This window comes from Sinohyriopsis cumingii, chromosome 14, assembly GCF_028554795.1.
Source record: "Sinohyriopsis cumingii isolate HCF-2022 chromosome 14, ASM2855479v2, whole genome shotgun sequence".
Taxonomy (NCBI): Eukaryota; Metazoa; Mollusca; class Bivalvia; order Unionida; family Unionidae; genus Sinohyriopsis; species Sinohyriopsis cumingii.
The window spans coordinates 16,749,780-16,775,682 of NC_142974.1; the positions used below are offsets into that span (position 1 = coordinate 16,749,780).

The following is a 25,903-nucleotide window of genomic DNA, read 5'->3' on the forward strand; positions in this document are numbered from 1 at the left end:
TTTTTTAGATGGTGCACCTCATGTAGAATACAGGAGGGGACCATATTGTAACAGTGTTGGTGGGTTTTGCACAGGAGCTTTGAATATCAGCTTGGTCCATACATCATCATTGACTTGACTTGGTTTAAATAGTTCACAAAAAATAAAAAAATTGGTACCTCATGATTAAAAATGAATTCACAGTATAAGGTCTCTTATGGTGCTGTCCATTTCCAAAGTGCTTAACATTTTTTTTCTTTAGCAGGAGAAAGAGACAACGGAAAATGAAGAGGAGAAAGAGACACCCAATAAAGGAGGAAAGACAACAGAAAAGGGAAAAGTTGGGAAAAAGGTAAAGGGTAAAAATGCTGTAGGAAAGAAGGAAAAGGCAAAGAAAGAAGATGCAGTGGATGAAAATGAAGATAAAGATGAAGGTGATGAAAATATAGATGTTGGAGAAGATGATAAAGAGGAGATGAAGGATGACAAGGACAAGAAAAAGATGAAAAAGAAAGTTGGCAAGAAAGGTGCAGTGACTTGTGAAAATGATGAAAAGAAGGAGAATGTGAATGAGGTTGGTAATACAATGAAAGTTAAAGGAAAGAAAGGAAAATTAAAAATGCAAGGTAAAAAGAAAGTAAAGCGGGTTGGAAAATTAAAGAAAGGAGGTGAACAAGATAAAGAAAGTGAAGAGGAGGAGAAGGAATCTGTTCCGAAAAAGAAAGTCACAAAGAAACTGTTGAAAAAGAAAGTGATCGTGAAAGTAAGTAAATTGTTAAAGAAAAAAACATTAGTAAAAATTAAAAAAGGTAGATTGAAAAAGAAGGCAGAAGAGAAGAAAAATGAAAATGAAGAGGAAAGTAGGGCAGAAGAAAGTTCTCCAAAGAAAAAGAAAATGAAGAAAGGAACTACAGGAGATGGTAGTAAAAACGAAGGAAAATCACCAGTAAAGAAAAAGAAAGGAAAGGTTGACATTGATGAGCCATTAAACAAAAAGGGGGCTGAGGAGGAGGAAGGTGGCAAAAAGAAAGTAAAGAGGAAAAGAGATGGTAATGCTGAGGTAGATGACGAGTGTGACAAGAAAGGGGAGAAAAAGAACATAAAGAAGGTTTGTTGCTTTGAATTTTTTTTAATGCAAAACTTCATGTGCTGTGCTTTGTTTACACCATGCCTGTTTAATCATTTGTACCTTGTGAAAATGTGCTAAATTTCATTATTTTCTTAGAGCTTTTAGGGCACAGGGATAACTGAGCTTAAGGATCTGTCATTTTCATCTTATCAGAATCTGCTTGAATTTTTCTTTTTGAACATAGGTCCCATCAAAGTTTAAAAAACTACACATCTGTCATCACATGCTGCTACCACTGCTAAAATTGTATGACAATAAATAAAAGAGTTTATTAGCTTGCCAGGACAAAGATCAGGAATGATCTGATAATTGGCATCAGCATTTGCACTGCTGATAGGAACATGGGGGAAAAAGGATTTGTTCTGGATCGGTCCTTTAATTTTACAAATATTGGTCGAAGAGTTGAGATAAACGATAAGTTTCAGCCTTCACTTTGTGGCAGAAAAATTGATTATTAATTGCACTGATGTGTTAAATTTCTTACTAACAAATTTTGAGGTTGCAGAACTCTTCATTTAGTGGTGAGGGCCCTGAGTGGCCGAGTGGTCTAAAGCGCTCTTCGTTATGGATCACTGCCATCTCACCTCTGTCTGCATGGGTTTGAGACTTGGATTCTGCTAATGTGGATATGTGAGAAAGCTTGCGAGTAGCTTGCTGTGGGTCGGTTGTTCTTTCCGGGGTTTTCTGGGTTCTTCCTCCACCATTAATACTAGCCACCATGTATAGCCTATCATGTGCTGAAAAATGGCGTTAAACCCTACAACAACATAATTCACTGGTAATCAGAGGTCTTGGAAACGCATAATCATGCGTATCTAGATGCATTTTTTTATATCTGGGATGCAGAAAATCATTTACCCAGGAATCCTCTATACATATGCAATAGCTGGGCGGCAAAATCCAAGGCTTTCCATTCCAGCTTCAACCACCTACTGAGTGTAAATGTGTTGATCAGTGATCACTTATAATGACATAATTCAGTGGTTGAAAGGCCCCCAGATGTGCATGTTGTCATTATAAAAGTACATTAAAAAATACTTGATGCAATAGCTGGGGGGCAAGTTCATAGACTGACTAACTGCTGAGTGGTGGGAAAATTGAGTGTTATTTACAGTGACTGAATTCAGAGGCAGAAAGACCCATATATGTACATGTGTCCATTATAAGAGTACATCAGATGAACAAATTTACCTTTCATGATTGTTTTAGTTTCATATTGTAGCAGAAAGAGTAGTGCATGTGACCTCAAAATCAAGATACATTGAAACTTAGACAAAATGCTCTTTGCGAACTTTGGATAAGTATATTGGGGTTAAGTGGCAGATTGATGTAGTTTGTAATGAGATTGGGAAGAGTGCTGAAGTTGCTAGAACCAATAGTTTGGATGGAGCATTAGCCATGTGGAAAGAAGTATGTGATGCCTGGCTTAGTGTTTGGAATAAGCCTTTTGCATGAATTGACAAAATTAAGTCTCACTCTAATGGATGAACAAGAGTTATATGTCAGTGGTGTAAAAATATTGAAAAATTAAACTCAGTGACACCCACTGGCTATTCTCATTTAGCCACTTGAAGTATGCCCAGTATGCTAATGAGGGCTGCGACTTTTGCATTGGGGTCTCCTATTTTACCAAAATACTACTCCTGGACTCCTACTTTTAAAATCCTAGCAAGACCTCTGGGTGACACAATTGATGAAAATTGTGCCAATCTAATGTCCAAAGCATTTAAGACCAATGAGACATCATAAGAAGTCTTTAATAAAATCCCCATCCATTCAGTTAGAGTCATGATAACATGATTTTCAAGATGGCCACACTGTATTGACTACTAGATCAGCAACATTTTCGTATAGAATCACAAAGATTACAGTGTCAATGTGGGATCAATGTATGTGTAAAGTTTCATGGCCATCGTCCAGTTAGTTTAGAAAGAGTAGTGATAACAAACTTGCGCTAACAGTCAGAAGGACAACTGACAACTGACCATCTCATAAGCTTAAAAACCTCGTTATTTCTCTTGAATGAGTGATCATATCACTGAAAGACTTCTTTTGATGTCTAGATGGTTGTGAATGAAAATGGGGCAGATCTGACTCCTAATACGGCAGCCACAATGGCCAGTTTTTTGAAGACCTTATTGTCAGTACTTGTCCATGATGGCTGGTCACATCAACATTGTGCTTTCACCAAAAGACTTCTTATGATATCTATGTGGTACTGTATGGAATTGGTGCCAGTCTGATATCCAGTGTTGCCACCATGGAAGCCATTTTGAAAACTTTGCTATCATTACTTCCTAAAAACAGAAGTCATATCGTAATTGAAAATGGTGATAATTTGACATCCAGTATGTCTTCCATAGCAGCTAATTTCAAAATCTTGTTATTGCAAATGAATATGGGTGCAAGGATATGCCCCAAACCATATTCCGATATAATATAGTATATTAAACCCACATTACAAGATGTATTGCAATACAGTAACACTTAGTGAAAACAATAAGATAATCACTATATCATTTACTGCTCAAAAATACATTTCTGAATGATGTTACCTTGTAAGAATTCAAAATGGTGAACACATCAATTAAGTCTTCAGACACTTGAAAGCAGTCAAATTATTAGCAAATAAAATCTCACTGCCTTTTTTAATCTCCGTTTTAAAATTCCCACTCTGCACTTTTTGCTTTTTTTGTATGGAATAATTTCAAAGTCCATTTTTTGAAAACAATATATTCCTGAAAAATTAAAATTCGTTCTACAGCCTGTCAACTAATTTGCAAAATTGAGTCAACATTAATTGATATTTGGATACAAGAATAGAAAAAAAATGTTATGTAAGCACGTTGATCTGACCGACCCAGTATTTCACACAGAAAACATCAGATGCAGCTGCTGTTTGTTTAAATGTTTTGCTCTCTTTCTATTCTTTGAAAAAAAATAATATAATAGCAGATGTTGCATGTTTTGCTAAATGTACATTTAAGGAAATGGATACAAAAATATATTGTTTTAGAGGAATTGAATATTTGTGAACACTGACTTTTTAGTAATGTTCATTTATTGTCATTATAAACAGGACATAAATATCTGAGGTAAAGTGAAGTTTATATTTGGAAAAACATCCCCTGGTCCTTGACTTGCCACCCACCAATTAAATTTTGCCTGAATAAGTTTAAATAATTCTTTTTAGTGAGTCCCTTCAAGGGGCTCTTGCTTTGTATGGGTTTTCACTAATGCTATCATATGGGAAGAAGGATTGTATGGGTTTTCACTAATGCTATCGTATGGGAAGAAGGATTGTATGGGTTTTCACTAATGCTATCATATGGGAAGAAAGATTGTATGGGTTTTCACTAATGCTATCATATGGGAAGAAAGATTATATGGGTTTTCACTAATGCTATCATATGGGAAGAAAGATTGTATGGGTTTTCACTAATGCTATCATATGGAAAGAAAGATTGTAGGTAGGGAAAAATGAAAAGGTAGATAATTTACAAATACAGGGTTTAAAAGAGACTGGATAGAGGGTTTCTTCTGCTCATTGATCAGACATTGTGACATGTGGGTGGTTGCATTGTGCCTATTCGCCTTACCTAACCATTGGAGGGATAACAAAGTGGAAAGTCGAATACATTTGGCTTGATTTTTATGAAGAATACTGATGTTTTTGTTCAGGGATTATGTCATTTATGCTGAAGGATTATGATCACTTTTTGATTTAATCAATTGATCAATGTTTATTACCTTTTCATTTATCAGCTCACCTTAATGAATTGGAGCAAAGCTATTGTACCACCCCAGACATATTCCTGAACACATATACATATTTACTCCATAAATGCCTCTCAACATTCCTTCTTCCTAGGTAACATGTATGCATACACCTGTACTGTCATATCTAAGGTCATGAAACTTTATGAGTTGATACATTTTGATGAAGACAGAACCCTAATTGCAAAAAGGGGTTTCTGTGACCTATATTTCTTGCTTTAGTGACTTTGTTGTTATTTTATGCATATGTTCATTTATTGGGTACTCTTTTTGTTGAATCATACAACTTGATAATTGGATGCAGTTCTTTTGGTACTACACTCTTGCAACCAAAGGTCACTGTGACCTTCATTGTATGCTTTGCCAGCATAGGTTTCTTTTGGTACTACATTCTTGCAACCAAAGGTCACTGTGACCGGCATAGGTTTCTTTTGGTACTATTCTCTTGCAATAAAAGGTCACTGTGACCTGCATTGTATGCTTTGCCGGCATAGGTTTATTTTGGTATTATACTCTTGCAACCAAAGGTCACTGTGACCTGCATTGTATGCTTTACCGGCATAGGTTTCTTTTGGTACTACTCTCTTGCAATAAAAGGTCACTGTGACCTGCATTGTATGCTTTACCAGCATAGGTTTCTTTTGGTACTGCTCTCTTGCAACCAAAGGTCACTGTGACCTGCATTGTATGCTTTGCCAGCATAGGTTACAATTTGTGTTTAGCTCATGACCACACTGATTTTTTTTAATGCAGTATTCATTCTAGTTAGAAGATATTCTTTTGCTAAGTACTTTTTAAATTATTCAGTGGTAAATCTTACAAATTATTGACTACACATTGCATTTAATCTAGGATAATCTCAACAGGTTAACTGTGTATTGTGGTGTATGAGAATATGAATTAGATGAGTGGACTGGTTGCTGCATGATTTTCATGTGAAGCCTCAGATTTTGAAGTTAATCAAGGTATGAACTATGTTTGTAATCCTGACTGTAACTCCAAGGTTACTAAAAGCCAGTGACTTGCTCCCAGTAAAATTGGGCTTGTAAGGATAATTAGATATGGGAAGAAGTAAAAAAAACCTTCAGTTTGAAAAGGGGCCAACATTTTGTATCATGTTCACTCTGCTCAAAACAATGACTGTTGGAGACTAGGAGACTTCTGAAAGATTTACAGAGGTAATTTGTGTAATCATCAATTAAACTTTGCTGACAAAAGTTTCAATATTATCAGCACAATTGTGTATTAGTAAGTTTTGCTATTTCTTTTTGTCATGGCAAGAAGGTCTGGTGAGAAATTAATTGGCTTGTCACGTGATCTCTGAAAATAATGTAAAGCCTTGTTGCAATTTTTCAGTCAGATTTCTACATTGTCTGTAGTGTGGCAATTTATAGTGATGTCTAACACTGGGGCATCATGCCACAGACATGTAGTATCATGTCCCATCCAGTCACTTAATCCTGACATCAGGCCAACCAGTCCTAACATTAACTAATTAATTAATTAAGTACAGGAATGCTAGAAATTCCATTTACCTGTTGTTTGGGTTAAGCATGTGTACTTCAACATCATTATGCCTGGCTGGGCATGTGTACTTCATTATCAGTATGCCTGACTGGGCATGTGTAATTCAACATCAGTATGCCTGACTGGGCATGTGTAATTCAACATGAGTGTGCCTGACTGGGCATGTGTACTTCAACATCAGTATGCCTGACTGGGCATGTGTACTTCAACATCAGTATGCCTGACTGGGCATGTGTAATTTAAGATCAGTATGCCTGACTGGGCATGTGTAATTCAACATGAGTGTGCCTGACTGGGCATGTGTACTTCAACATCAGTATGCCTGACTGGGCATGTGTACTTCAACATCAGTATGCCTGACTGGGCATGTGTACTTCAACATCAGTATGCCTGACTGGGCATGTATTTGACAACATTCATCACTTGCTGGTTAGTTATGAGATACTTTAACCTCAGTAACTGCTTTTTTGTCACTAATGTCCACGTTGTCATAAATTGGTTGTACTGGAAATTTAACTCCATTTTGCACTGGGGAAAAAAATAGTATATATTTGCTTACAGTATATTTTGCATTCAGGAAAGATATTTTCTTCAGTTGAATATTTTATAAATCCATATTATATTTGGTAGAAAACCCATTTTGGTTGTAAAACCATCATAGTCTTTCTGTTATTGTGGGTTCTTTTGAAAGTGCTTCAGTTACACTATGGTCATGAGCATCACAAAAACAAATCAGATATATTTTTGTCTTTTATTAAAATGAACAGCTTCATAAGAACATGTAATGGTTTTTGACTGTTAGGTACTTTTATTCTCTTTCACTTTTTAATACAACAACTCAAGACACTACTGACAACATTTTTGTTAAAGACACCTTGTACAATAACGTGGATCAAAAGTATGACAGTCAGACCTTTGTATGCAAACTATACATTTATTCTATACAGCAATAAATTGAATAATCAGCAACCATTTAGATTCACAGAGAAACTTCACATTGGTGGAGATAGGTGGAGATCTGAACGTTTACTTTAGGTCTGACATTTGGATATTTCTCTTGTAGTGTTGATTTTTATCCTTGCTTGCAATCAATGTGAAGGGAAATATATCAACTTTCTGTGTGACTCAAGTCCTACTCAGTTTATCATTGGTTAATGAATGTGTGGAGGTGGGGAATACTATTGACAGCTTATCATTTGATAATGAATGTGTGGAGGTGGGGAATACTGTTGACAGTTTATCATTTGTTAATGAATGTGTGGAGGTGGGGAATACTATTGACAGTTTATCATTTGATAATGAATGTGTGGAGGTGGGGAATACTATTGACAGCTTATCATTTGATAATGAATGTGTGGAGGTGGGGAATACTATTGACAGCTTATCATTTTTGATAATGAATGTGTGGAGATGGGGAATACTATTGACAGTTTACTGTACTAGCAAAAACATGGTATGTGAGAAAAATTCAGCTAAGGTGGGTATGTGAGAAAGCTTGCCAGTAGCTTCTTGTTGGTCGGTGGTTCTTCCCGGGGTTTTCCCGGGTTCTTCCTCCACCATTAATACTGGCCGCCATGTATAATCTGTCATGTGCTGAAAAATGGAGTTAATCCCTACAACAACAACAACTACAAAAATGTTACGGGCTTGTTCTTTTGTATTTTACCTTTGAAATTCAAAAGTAAAAATGACCAAGTTAAGCTGGCAGTTTTTTGATTGGTGTATATGTGAAGCAAGACCAAGGTATATAATCTATAACCCAAATTACTCCCATCTATCATAATTGAAGGGAATTAAAAGATCTTCTAAGAATATTTAAGATATACAAGGTCATTTTTGAAAAGCCAGGATAACCAGTGAGGAAAAACTGTGAATTTCTTTTTCTTTGAAAACTAAACCACATGCAAAGTATGAAACTGTAGAGTATAGCTCAATTATACTTGACTGGATGATTGTATTTGTATTGTATGGGAAAAGCCATTATGTCTGGAGATAGTTTGTTTTGCAGATCAGATTGACTTTGTTGCAGGGCAAGTACAGTTTAAGTTTTCTTGTCCAATGCACAAGTGAGAAAATTGTTATATTTGTCTAGCTGTGCGCAAGATGAATAAAGGCACTGTAATTGTCACAAATTTTCAGACAGTGTCTCATGATTTTTACAGATTAAAATTTAGATGGTCTCAAACCTGAAAGCATGTTACATTGCCAGATATAATGGAAATAACATTTGCTATTCTAAACAACCTAATGTATTTCTTAACACTTCAGGACATCTCAGAAAAGAATGGACAAACTGATGTGGGCATGAAGACGGATGAGGAGGATGAAATACCTCTAAAAAAATTGAAGAAGAATACTGATCAAGCCAAGCCCAAGGAGGTAATTGATGAAGATAATTATTATGCCCATCCTTTAATGAGTTAGGAATGTATAGTGTTACTCTCTTCTTTATATATCAGTAAGTCCAGTTGATCTTTTTGTTCTGTGAAGGTAAATTTGTATTTTATTAACACATTAACCCCTAGTGATGACTTAACGGGGCAGGAGGTAGTAGCCTACTGCTGAGCTCTGTTGCGTCATGGTCATGCATGATACACTAATGTGGGTGGTATTATAGAAAGGTAGACAGATGTAGCTCTACAATGATACCAAATAATCTGGAATATCTAGTTGCACTACAAAATACAGATAGGAAAACCTCATTTTTTGGACCCGACTTTTTTTAAACCCAAAATTCGCCCGTGGTCGGAAACCAATTTTGTGTCCGGATTTGAGACTTTTTGGTCTCAGATCTAAGGCAAACCAGTATGAACTGCAAACAGACAGATGAGCCTTTGCAAAAAGTAGGATAAGATGGGCATTTGGAATAAAGAGTGGTCTCCATGCAAAAATAATTGCTCCGTTTAGCCCCCCCCCCCCAATCCAACTTTTACCCTTCTGCTTATGCACGAGTCAAATAGCCAATGAAAAACGATGTTTCTAACACAACTAGGCAGTATGTTATTGAAAGATGACTGGGGATTTGGTGTTTTCGAGTCTATTCAGAAATAGATTTCAAAATGTGTTTCCTGCTCGATTTTGAGTCGAAAATGACAAAAAGCTCTAGGGGTTAATGTGTTAATACATTTTGATGTACGGGGTTAGATGACTGTTTCTAAAAAGTTATGATAAAGCCTGTGTCACATTTTGATGTGCACCTTTATCAGTGTCGTGGCAATATACAAAGGTGCTACGGTTGTCACACAGCAATGTTTTTAAGTAATGCAAAATCACTGACATTGTCAGGAAAATAGAGTACAAAACTCGCTTTCATTGGATGTGAAGTCATGGCTTGGTAAACCGTGATGCTTCACTTAGCATTATCACACAGAAACGTCATTGAGAAATGCAAAGTCACTTAAATTACCTGAAATATAGATTACAAATTTCATCATATTTGACGTGAAAGTCATGGAACTTGTTAAATAGTAATATAATATGGCAGCTTATCATGTGCTATATTTATTTTATATATTTATAATGAATTTAATTTAATATGAACATCTGTGTAAGATATTTTTGATCTGGTTTAATTGCCCGGGTTTATCCTGGTTTTCACAGAATGAAGGGAGGGAGAGTTCAACAATTCTCTGAATATATATATATATATATATACAGTTTTCTTTTACTTGGTGCATGTTGTATGTGTACCGGCTCAAGAGACCTAAAATGATGTGGTGCTGTGAATGTAATTGGTATTGTTGAATGATTCAGGAAATCAAGAAGAAAAAGAAGAGGGTACAGACTGAGAAAAACATTGATGTTCCACTGAAGAAACTTAAAGCAGACACACAGGTAAAAACATATGCCTATGAGTTAGGTAAAAAAATAAAACAATATAAACATAAAACAGTTTCAGTTTCTGAAAACGGGAAAGTCAGTCAAAGAAAGTTTGTGTGAGTATCGGACAGATGGATTTTGACAACAAAAGAAAAATTCGCTAAGGTAGTTTAAACAACATACCTTGAAGTCAGTTAAAGCGATGTTTGCGGAAAGATAGTTATACGATAATTCAGTTGCTTTGCTCCAGAAAAATGATGTGTTTCAGCATATTCTGGATGTCTGAAACTAATTGTTTGTTGTTTCTTTTGCTATAAACTTGATCTTAAAAGCCTATTAAAATGAGGAAAAAATTGGAACTTTTTGCTTTTTACTGAGGTCTGTAAAAGTGTGGTTATTAGCCTTATGGTTCCAGATGATACTCTCCCATCAGCAGAGGAGGTACACAAGATATACTTTCATAAAAGTTAAACCCAACTGCTAAAAGATAAACAGATCATGATCTGCTGTCACTCAGGGTCTATGCAGTGAGTACGTACGGTATAGTTCTGCTAACTTGTCGTTGCAGTTTATACCCATTATCTTTTGACAGATAACCAAATTTTAAGAAAATACTGAAAATGGTGGAAATAATTAGCAAAGAAATAATTTACTGCATTATGAATTTATATCTGAAACACAGAAAATCATTAAGGTGTGTTTGAGCTTCTAACCTGAATGTGCTGATAAGCTTACATAATATGTGTTACTGCATTATGAATTTATATCTGAAACACAGAAAATCATTAAGGTGTGTTTGAGCTTCTAACCTGAATGTGCTGATAAGCTTACATAATATGTGTAATTATTTAATGACATTCACTGTTTGACTTAACAGTTGGACAGAGTCAGTGATCTAGCAAGTATCATTGTTTGTCTTGTAAAATTAATATAGATTGTACAGTAAAACAGTTATTTGGGCAGCAAAAGCCGTACTAATTTACACTGAAACACGTTTCTGAATTTTGGATCCAGTCACTATGATGGAATGCTTATTCAGATACAGTCAATTTTATTTATTACTTGATCCATATATTCATTAAGAAATTGTCTGTTTTGTCCTTAATTAAATGTGGCATCTTATTGGCTGTCAGTGGCCATTTGTGAAGATCTTGTTATTCCTCAAGGAATGGTCAAATATTGGGTTTGCACTTTTTTTTAAAAACAACTCTGTATGATGTCTAGTTAGTCCTAAATGAAAATGGTGCCAGTCTGACATCTAAAATCACTACGGTGACTGCCATCATGAAAATCTTGTCATCGTCACTCCTCATAGATGGAAAGCGATATTAATAAGGGTTTTTTGCTAGAAGACTTCTGATGGTGTCTAGTTGGTCATAAATGAAAATGGTGCTGATCTGACATCCAGTATGGCCACCATGGTGTTGATGAAAGTCTTGTTACCCCAGAATGGATGGTCATATCGACATGAGGTTATCAACAAAAGATTACCATAAGATATGTAGCTGGTCATAAATGGATATTATACCAATATTACATCTTATATAGCAACTACTCTGCTGAAATGTTTGTTGTTACTCTTCCTTCAGAATAGATTGTCATATCAGCATAGGTAATCCAAGAACTCTGCTGAAATGTTTGTTGTTACTCCTCCTTCAGAACAGATTGTCATATCAGCATAGGTAATTCACCCCCAAATGAAATAGCAACCTAGTCTATCCAAACTTCTATATACAAAGTTATCCAAACTTCTATATACAAAATCAATTAATCAAATACGTAACAGTAGTAAAATTCCTAGGAATGTTCTTTGACAACCACCTCACATGGAAACAGCACATTGAACAACTCACCCAGAATTGTAACAAAGATCTTAATTTACTCAGGAACATCACAGGGACTGACTGGGGATCCAACCAGGAAACCCTCCTTACGATATATAAAAGCCTAATTAGATCAAAGCTGGATTATTGGTTGCCAAGCATATAACTCGGCTAAGCAGCCTGTACTACAAAAACTTGACACTATCCAGAGAAAAGCCTTGCTATTATGCACAGGAACACTCCCCTCAACATCATTAGAAGAACTACAAACACTAACAGGAGAACTACCCTTAAAATTACGTAGGCAAGAACTGCTCCTCCGATACTCCATTTGATTAGATACCCACCCAGACAACCATCCCACCAAAATAGCTATAAATAAGTGTAAAGTTGTCTTCAAACCCAAAATCATACCTATCACACCAAGTGGCAAAGTAATCCTTGAACTAAGAGAAAAGATACCTCTACTAAAAAAACAGGTAACAAACAATACAGACCAGAACAAATCACCATGGTTACAAAAACCACCAAGGATTAACACTGAAGCTACCAAATTAGGCAATAAAGAAGGACAAGAAAACTTACTAAAACCTGTACTGGTAAACGAAATCAACCAAAAATACCCGGACTATGTTAAAATATATACCGATGGATCAAAAACAAACAACCCACCAAGAACAGCAGCAGCAATAGTCATCCCTGAATTCAATATCCAAACGGGATCCAGATTACCTGACTATTGCTCCATTTACACCACTGAATTCTGGGCTATACTTGAATCACTACAATGGATCAAAGACAACCAAATACCTAAAGCAGTCATTATAAGCGATTCCCTAAGCGTTATCAAATCGATCCAAAATCGCAATACACACTCTAGGGAACAATTCCTCGACAGAGCATGCCAATTAATCGACGATATCACCACAGCACATCAATTAGTCGAGCTCATGTGGATACCGTCGCACATTGGAATCTCTGGCAATGAAACAGCAGACAAAGTTGCAAAAACCAAACTAGGAGATCAAAACTCTATCAAGCTTAACTATAGCTCTACAGAAGCAATAAGCTTCACACAAACATATATAGACCAATCATGGCAAGATTTTTGGAACTCCTCCACAAAAGATAAAAAGCACCATGAAACCCAGAAAAACGTAGATAGGAACATACAACTACCTAAGGGTACCTATTTAGAACAGAAAACCATAAACAGGATAATAACTGGAAAAACTAAACTAGCAAGCAGTTTTGGAGGGTTTATAGGACCCAAACCAGCAACCATTAACTGCTTTAACTGCCACACCACTGAAGATCTACACCACGTATTCAATATATGCCCAAAATATCAACCCGCTCGGAAAATATTTATCAAAAACCAAAAAGAGATTGGATCACCACACACATACCCAGAGTTACTTATGGACTCTAATAAAAATAAACAATCAGCATATAAAAATATAAATCAATTCATAGACTCAGCAGGACTTGGGAACAAAATATAATTACTATCCCCACAAAACCAAAAGACCCAGTAACTAGCTAAATAAATTTAGAAGCCACCACATAAAAAACCATAACATATCATTCAATTTTATAAAAATATTAATAAATAATTCACTTACGAAGCACCTATAAAAAACTAAGAAAACCGCAAAATCGGATGTCCTAGATGACCTTAACGAACCATGTAATCGGCTAGGACTCCGGTCTCTTGCTAAATAAAGTATAAATAACATTCAGTCTCTAAAAACATCAATTAATAAATAACTTAAAGAGGTAATATCTAAAAACTTATAAATAACATAACGTAGGAAACACACCCTAAACACCTCGACTAGTAATCCCATAATAACCTTGAAAATCTCTCTTCATACATGATATCTACTAAGAACCTCTATAAACAGCATAGAACATCCTCCCTCCTTTTAGAACATTTTGAAGAAGAAAAAAAAAAAAAAAAAAACTAGGCAAATGCGACAAGAAACCAGCGATGTAAAGCAAGCAGGACCAAACCCGAGCTCTCCTTCCCACTAATGACAGCCAACCATTCAACTGTAAGGACCTTTATGGACCCACAGATTGAGGCCAAACTATCAGGGTTCCTTGAATCCATAAAAGCCTGGGGGAGGTGGTACCATCCCCTTCCCCAGGAACAACTAGCAGGCTGCAGTGCAGTCAGAAAAAAGTGGCACATGCACAATTGTGCGAACGCTACTATAATTAAACTCAACAACAACAAAGCATAGGTAATCCAAGAACTCTGCCGAAATGTTTGTTGTTGCTCCTCCTTCAGAATAGATTGTCATATAGGTAATCCAAGAACATTAGAAATGGTTTCAACACTCGGCAGTTAAAAAGCAAAATGGGTTTTGGATTCTGGAAATTATTTTTAAGGAGTTAGAGCATAAACACCTTCCAAAGGAATCTTTTTATTATCATGTGATATGGGTAAAGCAAATTTCTGTCATGAAAAAGTCTGATCTGTAGTCCAATAAATTAGATTTCAACTAAGGTTGTTATTGGAATACTGAAACAAAGTTATATAATTTCTTGTATTTGTATCCCAGTATAGTACTCCCACATAATAAAACTGCCGTCTTGTGAGACCCCCTTAACAGGAAGTACATTAACCATAAAATTTAATTATCACTTAATAAAATGGAATCCATGACCATACCACGGGTCATTGTAGCCACTATTCCTCAGGCCTTGACCACTGAGTTTTGGCTTGGACCAGCTGAAGTCTGTAGCCAGCCAGTTTTAATTACAAATAATGTAAATTTTGTCTGATGATTCAGTCTACTTAATTGCTTGTGCATGTGATCAGTTAAGGCTGATATCCTGCCTTCATAGACTTTATGCTGTATCTTGTTTACAGCAGGTTCCATGCTAAACTGAACGTTCACAAAGTGCTCTTGGTTGAAATAAAGTTTTCAGCAAATGACAGTGTTCTGATCATTTAGTTCTTATCACATGTCAATAATCTGTGTCTTTTTATTGCAACATTTAAGTTAGGATACATATTTGTAGAAAGGTATTTTTAATGTTCTAGTCAAAATGAGATTAATGTCCTGTGGTTCATTTGGTCTTCCGTTAAAGTATTGTATCTTTACAGTTTATGAATCATTTTTGATTTCCTTTTATTCCACTATTGAAAATTGGTGCGTTGTTTAAGCTGTACTGAAATTTAGTGTAAAAGTAGGGCCAATTATATTTCTGGAGGGCCAGTTACATTTTGAGTTGAATGGCCCATGTGCTGGTAAGCAAGAAATAATTTCATTTAAATTTCTTTAAAAATAGAAACTGTCTTATACTGTTGGGTCTTATAGTATGGGAGATCTAAAGAGCTTTAGATTTATGTATGCCTTTTCCAGTAGTATTATGAGAAGTTTCTGTAGAATAGAACACAGTTCCCAGTAATATATACGTTTTTCTTTATTTCTAGGAGAAAGAAAGCAGCAAAGAAGGTTTAGATACCAGCACTACCAAGACAGATTCAGAACAGGAAAGTGTTAGTATGAAAAAAGACAAAAGTAAAGAAATAGATTCTCGCCGTAAATCAGTAATAGACAAAGATTTAGTGGAAAAAGTGGAAGGTAAAGTGGAGAAAAGAAGGGATTCCAAAGATTCAAAATCTTCATATGACTCAAAGGATGGAAAACACCACCATCACCACCATCATGCACATGGACATTCTTATTCTATTGAACGACGAGACTCGAAAGATCATGCTAAACATCACAAAGATGAGAAACACAGACACCGTCATGAATCAGTCGAGTCAAAAGATTCCAGTGTCTTTGGTGACAAAAAATGTGAGTCTAAAGAGAAAGTGACTCCTATAAAGTCAATAGATTATAAGGATTTTGTTAGAAGTTTAAAAGCTGAAAAGAAGAAAAGAAAATCCGAAGAGATTATCTTTGACCCAACGGTTACTGACTTGTTTAAGCCAGATGTAATTAAGCCCAAAGAAGAGCCAGCCAAAGAAGCAGATAAATTATTAGATAAGAACAAAAAAGATTTGTTAGATTCTAAGGAAGTCAACAGAGATTGCATTGGTTCTCTTATAGAACAAACTGTGAAAGTTGAACTTTCTGAATCATCTAGTCATAAATCCAATTCAGATCTGACTAAAGAACTTGATTTTCAGGAATTCATCAAAAGTGAAGATTCTGATATAAAGAAGGATGAAATTGCATCAGTAGAGGTTAAGGCTGACAATGTAAGTGATTCTAATATAAGCTGTGAAGCAAATGTCTATAATGAAGATAACAAGGATAATTCCGTTTTTACTGATTCAGTGAAAAATGAGGAAAACATAAAGGAAGAATTAGAAGAGACCAAATTGGTTCCTAAAGTAATTGAAGTTGCTGTACCTAAAAGATTAGAAAAAAGTGTGCAAGAAAGAGACGATTCAAAAGAACAGGAAGTAAATAGAGTTATGGTAGTGTCTGTTTCAACAGAAGAGAAACATGACAAATCCCAAGGTAAAGAGCAGAGTGAACAATCACCTAAAGATACAGAAAAAGAAAAACAGAGAGAGGATGTTGAGAAGAGGAGGATATCAAAAGACCTTGAAGGGAACAAGGAAGGAGAAGAAGAGAACTCCAAAGAAAATAGCTCGAAATCATTCTTAAAGGAGGTTGACATAACTACCAACAAAGAGTTACAAAGAAAGGATTCTGGACGTGCTCTCAGGGAGAGCAGTAGAAAATCCCTAGCTTTGATAGAAAGTTTGAAAGAAAAGCCAGGAAAAGAATGTGGTAGGTGTATAGAGGCATGATGCAAATTTTTTGAAGAACATGGGCAAGTATTTTAAATATTGTTTTGAATGGGATAAGCTGCATAGACTCGGATCTATCATTGGATATTGCGCCAGCAGATCTTGGTCTATGCAGTTTGTTAAGGATAATCAGGAGAACCAGCACCATAGAGCCTTATCTGCCATATCATGATGCACAGACAGATGCAGATTTATGTTTGTGGTTGGACCTGCAAGTTTAAATATTTCTTTCATCAAATTGCATCAGTATATTCTCACCATATACATATAACACAGCTCACTTCAATTTATTCACTGTCCTTGGGTGGCCGAGTGGTCTAAAGCACTTACATTCACTACCTCACCTGTGTCTGTCTGGGTTAGGATCTAAGGCTCAGACAATGTGGGTAATTGAGAAAGCTTGCCAGTAGCTTACTTTGGTTAAGTGGTTCTTCATTGTGATTTTTGCATGTTCTTCCCCCAACCATTCATAGTGGCAGCCATGTATAGCCTATCATGTGCTGAAAAATGGCATTAAGCCCACAACAACAAATTTTTCCCATGCATTGCGGAGGGGAGCACCCTCCACTTTTTCAACTTGCAAACTTGTAATGTATCATTTGAAGGTAGAAAATCACCTCATACATGACACTTTCACACTGGTTCATTCTGATATTTCATTCACCCACCCTCTCAAGATAGATCCTAAAGACTAATAATAGAGCTTATCAACCTCTCACTGGATTCAGGAAAATCCAAGTTAACAGCTTGTCCACAGGGCTGCTGCTGAATCTTAGGCTTTTTTAAAATTATTTCTCTTTGAAAGCAGCTTTCTGGCATTCTCACTTCACCATGTTGTCATCTTACCTTTGTTCAGTAATGCACTGATGATATTTATTGCATTGGGTTTTATTATGTTAACTCAAGTTGTCAAGCCATTGTCCATTTGGCAGTAAAACATCCATCTAATGACGTTGTTCACTTGGCAGCTTAGCTTGGGCCATCAGCCTCCCACTGTAAATTCAGCGATGCAATAATAGCAGTTAATGTATTACTGCTATAAAATTTTATTATTTTTGGGTGGGAATTTAAAGCTAATTTAACCTTGTAATACTTTCCTGCTATTATTGACTAATTCTGTTCCTCCCTGTCTACCCTAGTGATCATTTGCTTAAATTAGGACTGCTCATGTGGCCTAGTGGTTAGTATCCACCTTGGATGCAGGAGGTCGTGGGTTCGTTCCCAGGCTGGGTCGTACCAAAGACTTATAAGAAATGGTGTGCGTGTGTGATTAGGATTTTTAATGTAGCTTTATAAATTTTTCAGTCATATTGCTACAGTGTCTGCAGTGTGGCAGTTTATAGTGATGTCTAGCACTGGGGCATCATGCCACAGACATGTACCATCATGTTTCACCCAGTCACATTATCCTGACACCAGATCAACCAGTCCTGACACTAACCTCTTAATGCTGAGCTGTTAGTACCATTTTTTGTAAGTCTTTGATATAACTCAGCCGGGGTTCAAAAACCCATGACCTCCCGCTTCTGAGACGGGCGCTCAAACCACCTGTTCACCGGAGCAGTCTATATAAAAATGGTACTGACAGATGCCTCGCTTTGCGCTCAGCATTAAGAGGTTTGTGTTACAACTGGTCGGCCTTGTGCCAGGATAACCCTTTACCTCATACAAGCGTCTTTGGACGCCCCATACTCCATTCTCATGGAAGCGCATTTTGATGCCTCTACAAGATTCACATGGAAGCATCTTTTGACGCCTGCTGTAAACATCAGCCATTTTGAGCTAGTTTTCGTAGCACCACCTTTGGGAAAACCCCCCTATTAGATACTACATTCATTTCTGCGAATGACAATTACGTCAGATCACTTGGTCGCTATTCATGCACTGGTCGATATCTGCTATTTAAAGTAACTGGGTCGTAATCTCCACTCTCCAAAATGGCAGCCGCGGATTTCATTCAGTATGTACAAAGTTTTCACGATTAGAATAACAACCACGAAAGATTCAATAAATTAGGTAAAGTCTCTGATATTGATGTAGGCAGCAGTTAGTTTTTATAAATTATCAGATTCAGATGATTTAGTGATGTAGATGCAGACGAAAACCTTGTAAATTTCGAGTATCAGAAATGGCAGCTACGGTTGGTCACGCGGCCTCCTTGACATGACGGTGAACGAGTTCTCTCTCGATTTTGAAGCACATAAAAGAATTCTTCTGTGAAAAATAATTACACAGCTATAACAATTGGACTTTACTCTTAAATTTTTCCACATATATGTTTACCAAAAATGTAAAATGGTTAAAATTGCTGTTAAATGTGACATACACTACATTGCTTAACAGTTCACAGGCAGGATTTCATTCAGTACTTACGAAGTTTTCACAATTAGAATCACAACCACGAAAGATTCAATAACTTAGATAAAGGCTCTGATATTTATGTAAGCAGCAATTAGTTTTTATTGATTATCAAATTCAGATTACTTAGTGATGTAGACGCAGACGAAAAACATGTAAATTTCGAGTATGGGAAATGGCAGCTACGGTTGGTCATGCGGCCTCACTGACATGACGGTGAACGAGTTCTCTCATTTTAAAGCACATAAAATATTCTTCCGTGAAAAATAATTACACAGCTATAACAATCGGACTTTACTCTTAAATTTTTCCACATATAATAGATGTGTACCAAAAACGTAAAATGGTTAAAATTACTGTTAAACGTAACATACACTACATTGCTTAACAGTTCACAGGCAGGCTATGCATATGCGGTCGGCTAGGTAACAGGTGTTCTATTTATAGCACGCTGCACTTTGTCACTATGCTCTATGAGGTAAAGGGATAATGTGACTGGGTGGGACATCATGCTACATGTGTGCAGCATGATGCCCCAGTGCATAGACATCACTATAAACTGTACTGCAAACATCATAGCGATATGACTGAAAAATTGTTAAGCTACGTTAAAAATCCAAATCACACACACACCTCCCTGTCTATTCTGATATCCTTCAGTCACTGTCAAAATCATACACATATATGTATGACACATCAGATGGGCCAGCACCATTTTTAAGCTTACTTTCATTGTCAGCTTGTGTGTGTGTGTATGTATATATATATATATATATATATATATATATATATATATATATATATATATATATATAGTTTAGATCTAATCAAGTAATTTATGCTTTGAGCAAACTCCTTTCCTTCATAATATAAATTGGGACAAAAGTAATAATTGCATAAGCTTTGTTTATTGGTGGCATATGCAATACAATATTAAAGAACATTGGTATATTACCTCTTTCTGGTAGAAAAAAGAGGTTGTGATGGAATTATGCATGACCATTACTTTTGGAAGGCAGTTTTAGGAATTATTTTTTATATCCCTTAATATTCATTCAGCAAATAAATCATTTAGGGTACATAGATATAGGGCTTATATGGTAATTGATTAAAAGTTAGAATAAAGGAAAAATTATGGATATACATTTGACTTAACTTTCCACAGTAAGGTGAAAAAGAGGGAGTGTGTGCGTTTTTGTGGGATAGCCTACATCTGTCTCTGATGGGATGCGAATCCAACAAAAGTCAAAATGTTTCAGAGCATCCAATACCTGCAATGAAAATGTACAATACTGAACTATAAGATACTTGCCAGAGGAGTTTTGTATAAGCTTAGTGACATGATATCTAAAAGACTTGTTGGGTAGGAGCATAGAGGAGTTTTTGTATAAGCTTGGTGACTTGATACTTAGGAGACTTGTTGGGTAGGAGCATAGAGGAGTTTTTGTATAAGCTTGGTGACTTGATATTTAAAAGACTTGTTGTGTATGAGTATGGAGGTTTTGTATAAGCTTGGTGACTTGATATTTAAGAGACTTGTGTAGGAGCATAGAGACTCCTTATAAAAAAATTACTTCTGTTTCAGAAGAAGAAGAAATTGATGACGCCACCTTAGAAGATGATCAGAATGATGAAACCTGGGAGGATCCATCCAAGCTGTACTGTATCTGTAGACAACCTCATGACAAAAGGTTTGTATCCACTTACTGTCAGTGTGTTGCCAATTTGTTGGGATTATCAGTGTAGACAACCTCATGACAAAAGGGTCTGTATCCACTTACTGCCAGTGTTTTTCCAATTTGTTGTGATTATCCGTGTAGACAACCTAATGACAAAAGGTTTGTATCCACTTACTGTCAGTGTATTGCCAATTTGTTGGGATTATCAGTGTAGACAGCCTCATGACAAAAGGGTCTGTATCCACTTACCGCCAGTGTTTTTCCAATTTGTTGTGATTATCCATGTAGACAACCTTATGACAAAAGGTTTGTATCCACTTACTGTCAGTATGTTGGCAATTTGTTGGGATCATCAGTGTAGACAACCTCATGACAAAAGGGTCTGTATCCACTTACTGTCAGTGTGTTGCCAATTTGTTGGGATTATTAGTGTAGACAACCTCATGACAAAAGGTTTGTATCCACTTACTGCCAGTGTTTTTCCAATTTGTTGTGATTATCCATGCAGACAACCTCATGACAAAAGGTTTTACTGCCAGTGTTTTTCCAGTTTGTTGGGATTATCAGTGTAGACAACCTCATGACAAAAGGGTCTGTATCCACTTACTGTCATTGTGTTGCCAATTTGTTGTGATTATCCATGCAGACAACCTCATGACAAAAGGTTTTACTGCCAGTGTTTTTCCAGTTTGTTGGGATTATCAGTGTAGACAACCTCATGACAAAAGGGTCTGTATCCACTTACTGCCAGTGTTTTTCCAATTTGTTGGGATTATCGGTGTAGACAACCTCATGACAAAAGGTTTTACTGCCAGTGTTTTTCCAGTTTGTTGGGATTACCAGTGTAGACAACATCATGACAAAAAGTTTGTATCCACTTACTGTCACTGTGTTGCCACTTTGTTGGGATTATCAGTATTGACAACCTCATGACAAAAGGGTCTGTATCCACTTACTGTCAGTGTGTTGCCAATTTGTTGGGATTATCAGTGTAGACAACCTCATGACAAAAGGGTCTGTATCCACTTACTGTCAGTGTGTTGCCAATTTGTTGGGATTATCAGTGTAGACAACCTCATGACAAAAGGGTTGTATCCACTTACTTCCAGTGTTTTTCCAATTTGTTGGGATTATCAGTGTCACTCGCATTCCTTGTTGATTGAAATAGAAGGGAATATCAAAATTTTGACAAAACACATAAATAACTTTTTTGTAGTCCTTTTTTTCCTTTTGTTACGGAAACTTCAGCACAGAGTCGCATTGGGTAGCCACTTACTAGCAGGCATGCAAACATAAATGACCTTAGGTCAAGCCATGCCTGCATGAAATAGATAGAAACATGATTTATTTTCCAAGAAATTGCATTTTAATAATTATTATCTTTTGTCAACTGATATACAAGATGTAACTACAGCATTGATGAAATATGACCTGTTACTCGCCATTGCATTGCTAATCACATGACTAAACAAATCTCACAGCCTCATGTCCATGATATCAGAGGTCCTGTAGTCATGTGATATCAGCAATAAACCTTTTTCCAATATTTTACAAAATTTGAAAATATTGAATAAAAGTTGTGTATTGTTTGTAAAAAGAACTAAAGCAGGGGTGTTAAAGTCATTTGCTGTGGTGGGCCAGATTTCATATAAATGTATCTCACTTGGACCATACATATTGTGAATATGGTACTAACAAGAGACCTGGTCTGCTGACTGGACTAATGAGTCTGGTGGGCCATATGTTTGACACCCATAAACTAAAACATACTTAATTTTTAATATATTTATTCAAAGAATAATGACAAAACTGTTGCTGTCACAGCAACCAGGAGAAAATCAGATTAATAAAGCAGAAAGTACATGTCAGAGTGGTATTCATGTGATACCAGCAAAAACATTGCTGACAGATACTCTGTGCTTCATGAATTGGGCTTTCTCTAGGTAGCATCAAATTCCAACTTTTCTGTAGCCAAATGTTTTCTGACCCCATACCCCAACATAATTGTCAGAATATCAGAAATGGTATGGAAAGGGTCAGAGGAAACTCAGACTATGTTCCACTATCGTCACTGTCAGTCACCAACTTAATCATCACACAATTAACAGCTCTTAGTTCACTTATAAAGTTAATAGCTAAGGTGTTTACATGGATTGCATAAAATGTTTAATTTTAATGGCTTGGTTTAAGTGAAAGCTTTCAACTTTAGCATTGCTTATAAGATGACATGACTTATTGTCAGCCATAAAGTGGCAAAATCAAAACCAGGTTAGAGCTATGGCAAAACAATTGTTGTTATTAATTTGTTTTGAACAAAAAGAAATTAAACCTTGAATTAACATCTAGGAACCAAAGTTATGGGTGCTTTAATTTTTATTGCTTTGTGCACCAGCAGTTAGTCACACAACAGCACTGGAAAGAGTTGGCTTATCTCGCATGGCTTCTGGCATTGTTTTAACAAAAACTACATGTGAGGAAACTGGCTTTTAAACTCTCTAACTTGTTAAGCTGCAGAATGCAGTAGCATTCCAGTATTGTGTTTCAGTAAATTGATAACTGGGAGAATTGTAGCCTAACTATAAGTTGTCTGTTTTAAGAGATTTGGAAGACAGAAAATTATACCACACATATATGCCATTACATCATCTGAATCCATCCGAGATAAGCTGACTGTTCTTCTAGTGCTGTGTTGCTGTTGTCAATCATTGAAGTTGGCAGGAATATGGGACTGCAATTGCATGAAAAGAATAGATTTACGGACTTGGATGTTGAGACAGTTGCCTGTCGAGACTTAAAACACATCTACAGTTTTTCGGTACATGAATATCAAGAGTCTCATTTTCTTCAGGAACAGGGACAAATTGTAAAACCAGCATGTAGCAGTGTTATTGCTACTCCTCGTGAATGGATAGATGGTCATCTCAAAATCTTCTTACGCTGTCTAGTTGATCAGTCAGTGTGGTCATAACAAGTGGCTTCTAAATTTGGAAATGTGTATAAAGCCCACGTGAGAAAATACATAATGTTCATGCAGAAAACAAGTGCACCCCTGAAAATTCTAGCGTGATTTGCAGTTTTACAGTGGAATACACATACTAATCACATTTGCAGTTTTACAATGGAATACACATACTAATCACATTTGCAGTTTTACAGTGGAATACACATACTAATCACATTTGCAGTTTTACAATGGAATACACATACTAATCACATTTGCAGTTTTACAATGGAATACACATACTAATCACATTTGCAGTTTTACAATGGAATACACATACTAATCACATTTGCAGTTTTACAATGGAATACACATACTAATCACATACTATGCTAGTAAATAACTGAAACACGATGTTTTTGCTTTTTAATCCAAAATGTTTCTGAAAGTTGGATTTTGCCTGAATATGTATCTCAACATTCTATTTGGCTTACATGATGGCATATGTAACATTAAATATATGGTTGAAGGATCATTATTATAATCACATTGTTCTTTAGTTACATTACATTGGTGTGGTCATCAGTGTAATTTCCTTGTTTATTTTGTCTCTTTTATCATGAAGCCTAAAGGACCCATACTTAAAATATTTTTTTAAGTAAGTGTTGACATTTACATAATAACCATGGCCCAGTAATCTAATAGTTGCCTTTTGAATTTAGTTTTTGTGGAGGACAGTGTCCAAATAATCTTATTAGGTACCTTTTGAATTTAGTTGGTGTGGGGGACAGTGTCCAAATAATCTTAGGTACCTTTTGAATTTAGTTTTTGTGGAGGACAGTGTCCAAATAATCTTATTAGGTACCTTTTGAATTTAGTTGGTGTGGGAGACAGTGTCCAAATAATCTTATTAGGTACCTTTTGAATTTAGTTGGTGTGGGGGACAGTGTCCAAATAATCTTAGGTACCTTTTGAATTTAGTTTTTGTGGAGGACAGTGTCCAAATAATCTTATTAGGTACCTTTTGAATTTAGTTGGTGTGGGAGACAGTGTCCAAATAATCTTATTAGGTACCTTTTGAATTTAGTTGGTGTGGGAGACAGTGTCCAAATAATCTTATTAGGTACCTTTTGAATTTAGTTGGTGTGGGAGTCAGTGTCCAAATAATCTTATTAGGTACCTTTTGAATTTAGTTTTTGTGGAGGACAGTGTCCAAATAATCTTATTAGGTACCTTTTGAATTTAGTTGGTGTGGAGGACAGTGTCCAAATAATCTTATTAGGTACCTTTTGAATTTAGTTGGTGTGGGAGACAGTGTCCAAATAATCTTATTAGGTACCTTTTGAATTTAGTTGGTGTGGGAGACAGTGTCCAAATAATCTTATTAGGTACCTTTTGAATTTAGTTGGTGTGGGGGACAGTGTCCAAATAATCTTAGGTACCTTTTGAATTTAGTTTTTGTGGAGGACAGTGTCCAAATAATCTTATTAGATACCTTTTGAATTTAGTTGGTGTTAAGGACAGTGTCCAAATAGTCAACAGATTTTTACCAGTAAGGATTGGCATCAGCAATATTATGTTTATTCTAGGTTCATGATCTGTTGTGACAAGTGCGAGGAGTGGTATCATGGCAAGTGTGTTGGGATCTCTGCTGCCAGAGGGAAGGAGATGGAACTAAACAATGAAGAATACATATGTCTTAAGTGCTCAGGTCAGTATGGCCATTTATTACAGCAGAACCTGTCTTGAAAGACCACCCCTGCTGCCAAAAACTAATGGTCTCTTAAGACAAGTGGTCTCATAACAGGTCATAACACCATATAATCATTAAGTCTGTGCATGTGGATCATGTCTCTCAGAACAGTTGGTCTCATAGCACTGGTCTCTCAAGATAGGTTTTGCTGTACCAGTATATAGGCATTTTTGGACTTGTTAACCTACTTAATCCCTCTAAGCAGAGGCTTGGAGGGACATATGGATATAACAGCAGACCTGCCAACCCTTATGATTTTGCTGTAAGTCTTATGAAAATTGCTCTTAAAATACGGACTTACGGCATACAAGCAAAAATGCAAAAAGATTACC

The 25,903-nt window shown here is 36.2% G+C and overlaps 1 protein-coding gene across 5 annotated transcripts in view; it reads left to right on the plus strand.

Annotated features, from left to right (window-relative positions):
- Window positions 1–25,903, plus strand: part of LOC149783327 (uncharacterized) — an 88,074-nt gene that overhangs the window by 16,515 nt on the left and 45,656 nt on the right. For 3 of the 5 annotated variants that reach the window (XM_089931548.1, XM_089931550.1, XM_089931552.1), the window contains exons 6-11: window positions 242–1,087; window positions 8,681–8,791; window positions 10,166–10,246; window positions 15,503–16,820; window positions 20,784–20,889; window positions 25,408–25,529. In XM_089931548.1, the coding sequence (XP_089787674.1) occupies window positions 242–1,087; window positions 8,681–8,791; window positions 10,166–10,246; window positions 15,503–16,820; window positions 20,784–20,889; window positions 25,408–25,529 (2,584 nt within the window). The remainder of the gene's footprint in view (window positions 1–241; window positions 1,088–8,680; window positions 8,792–10,165; window positions 10,247–15,502; window positions 16,821–20,783; window positions 20,890–25,407; window positions 25,530–25,903) is intronic. The other 2 variants (XM_089931551.1, XM_089931549.1) reach the window with 2 other exon arrangements.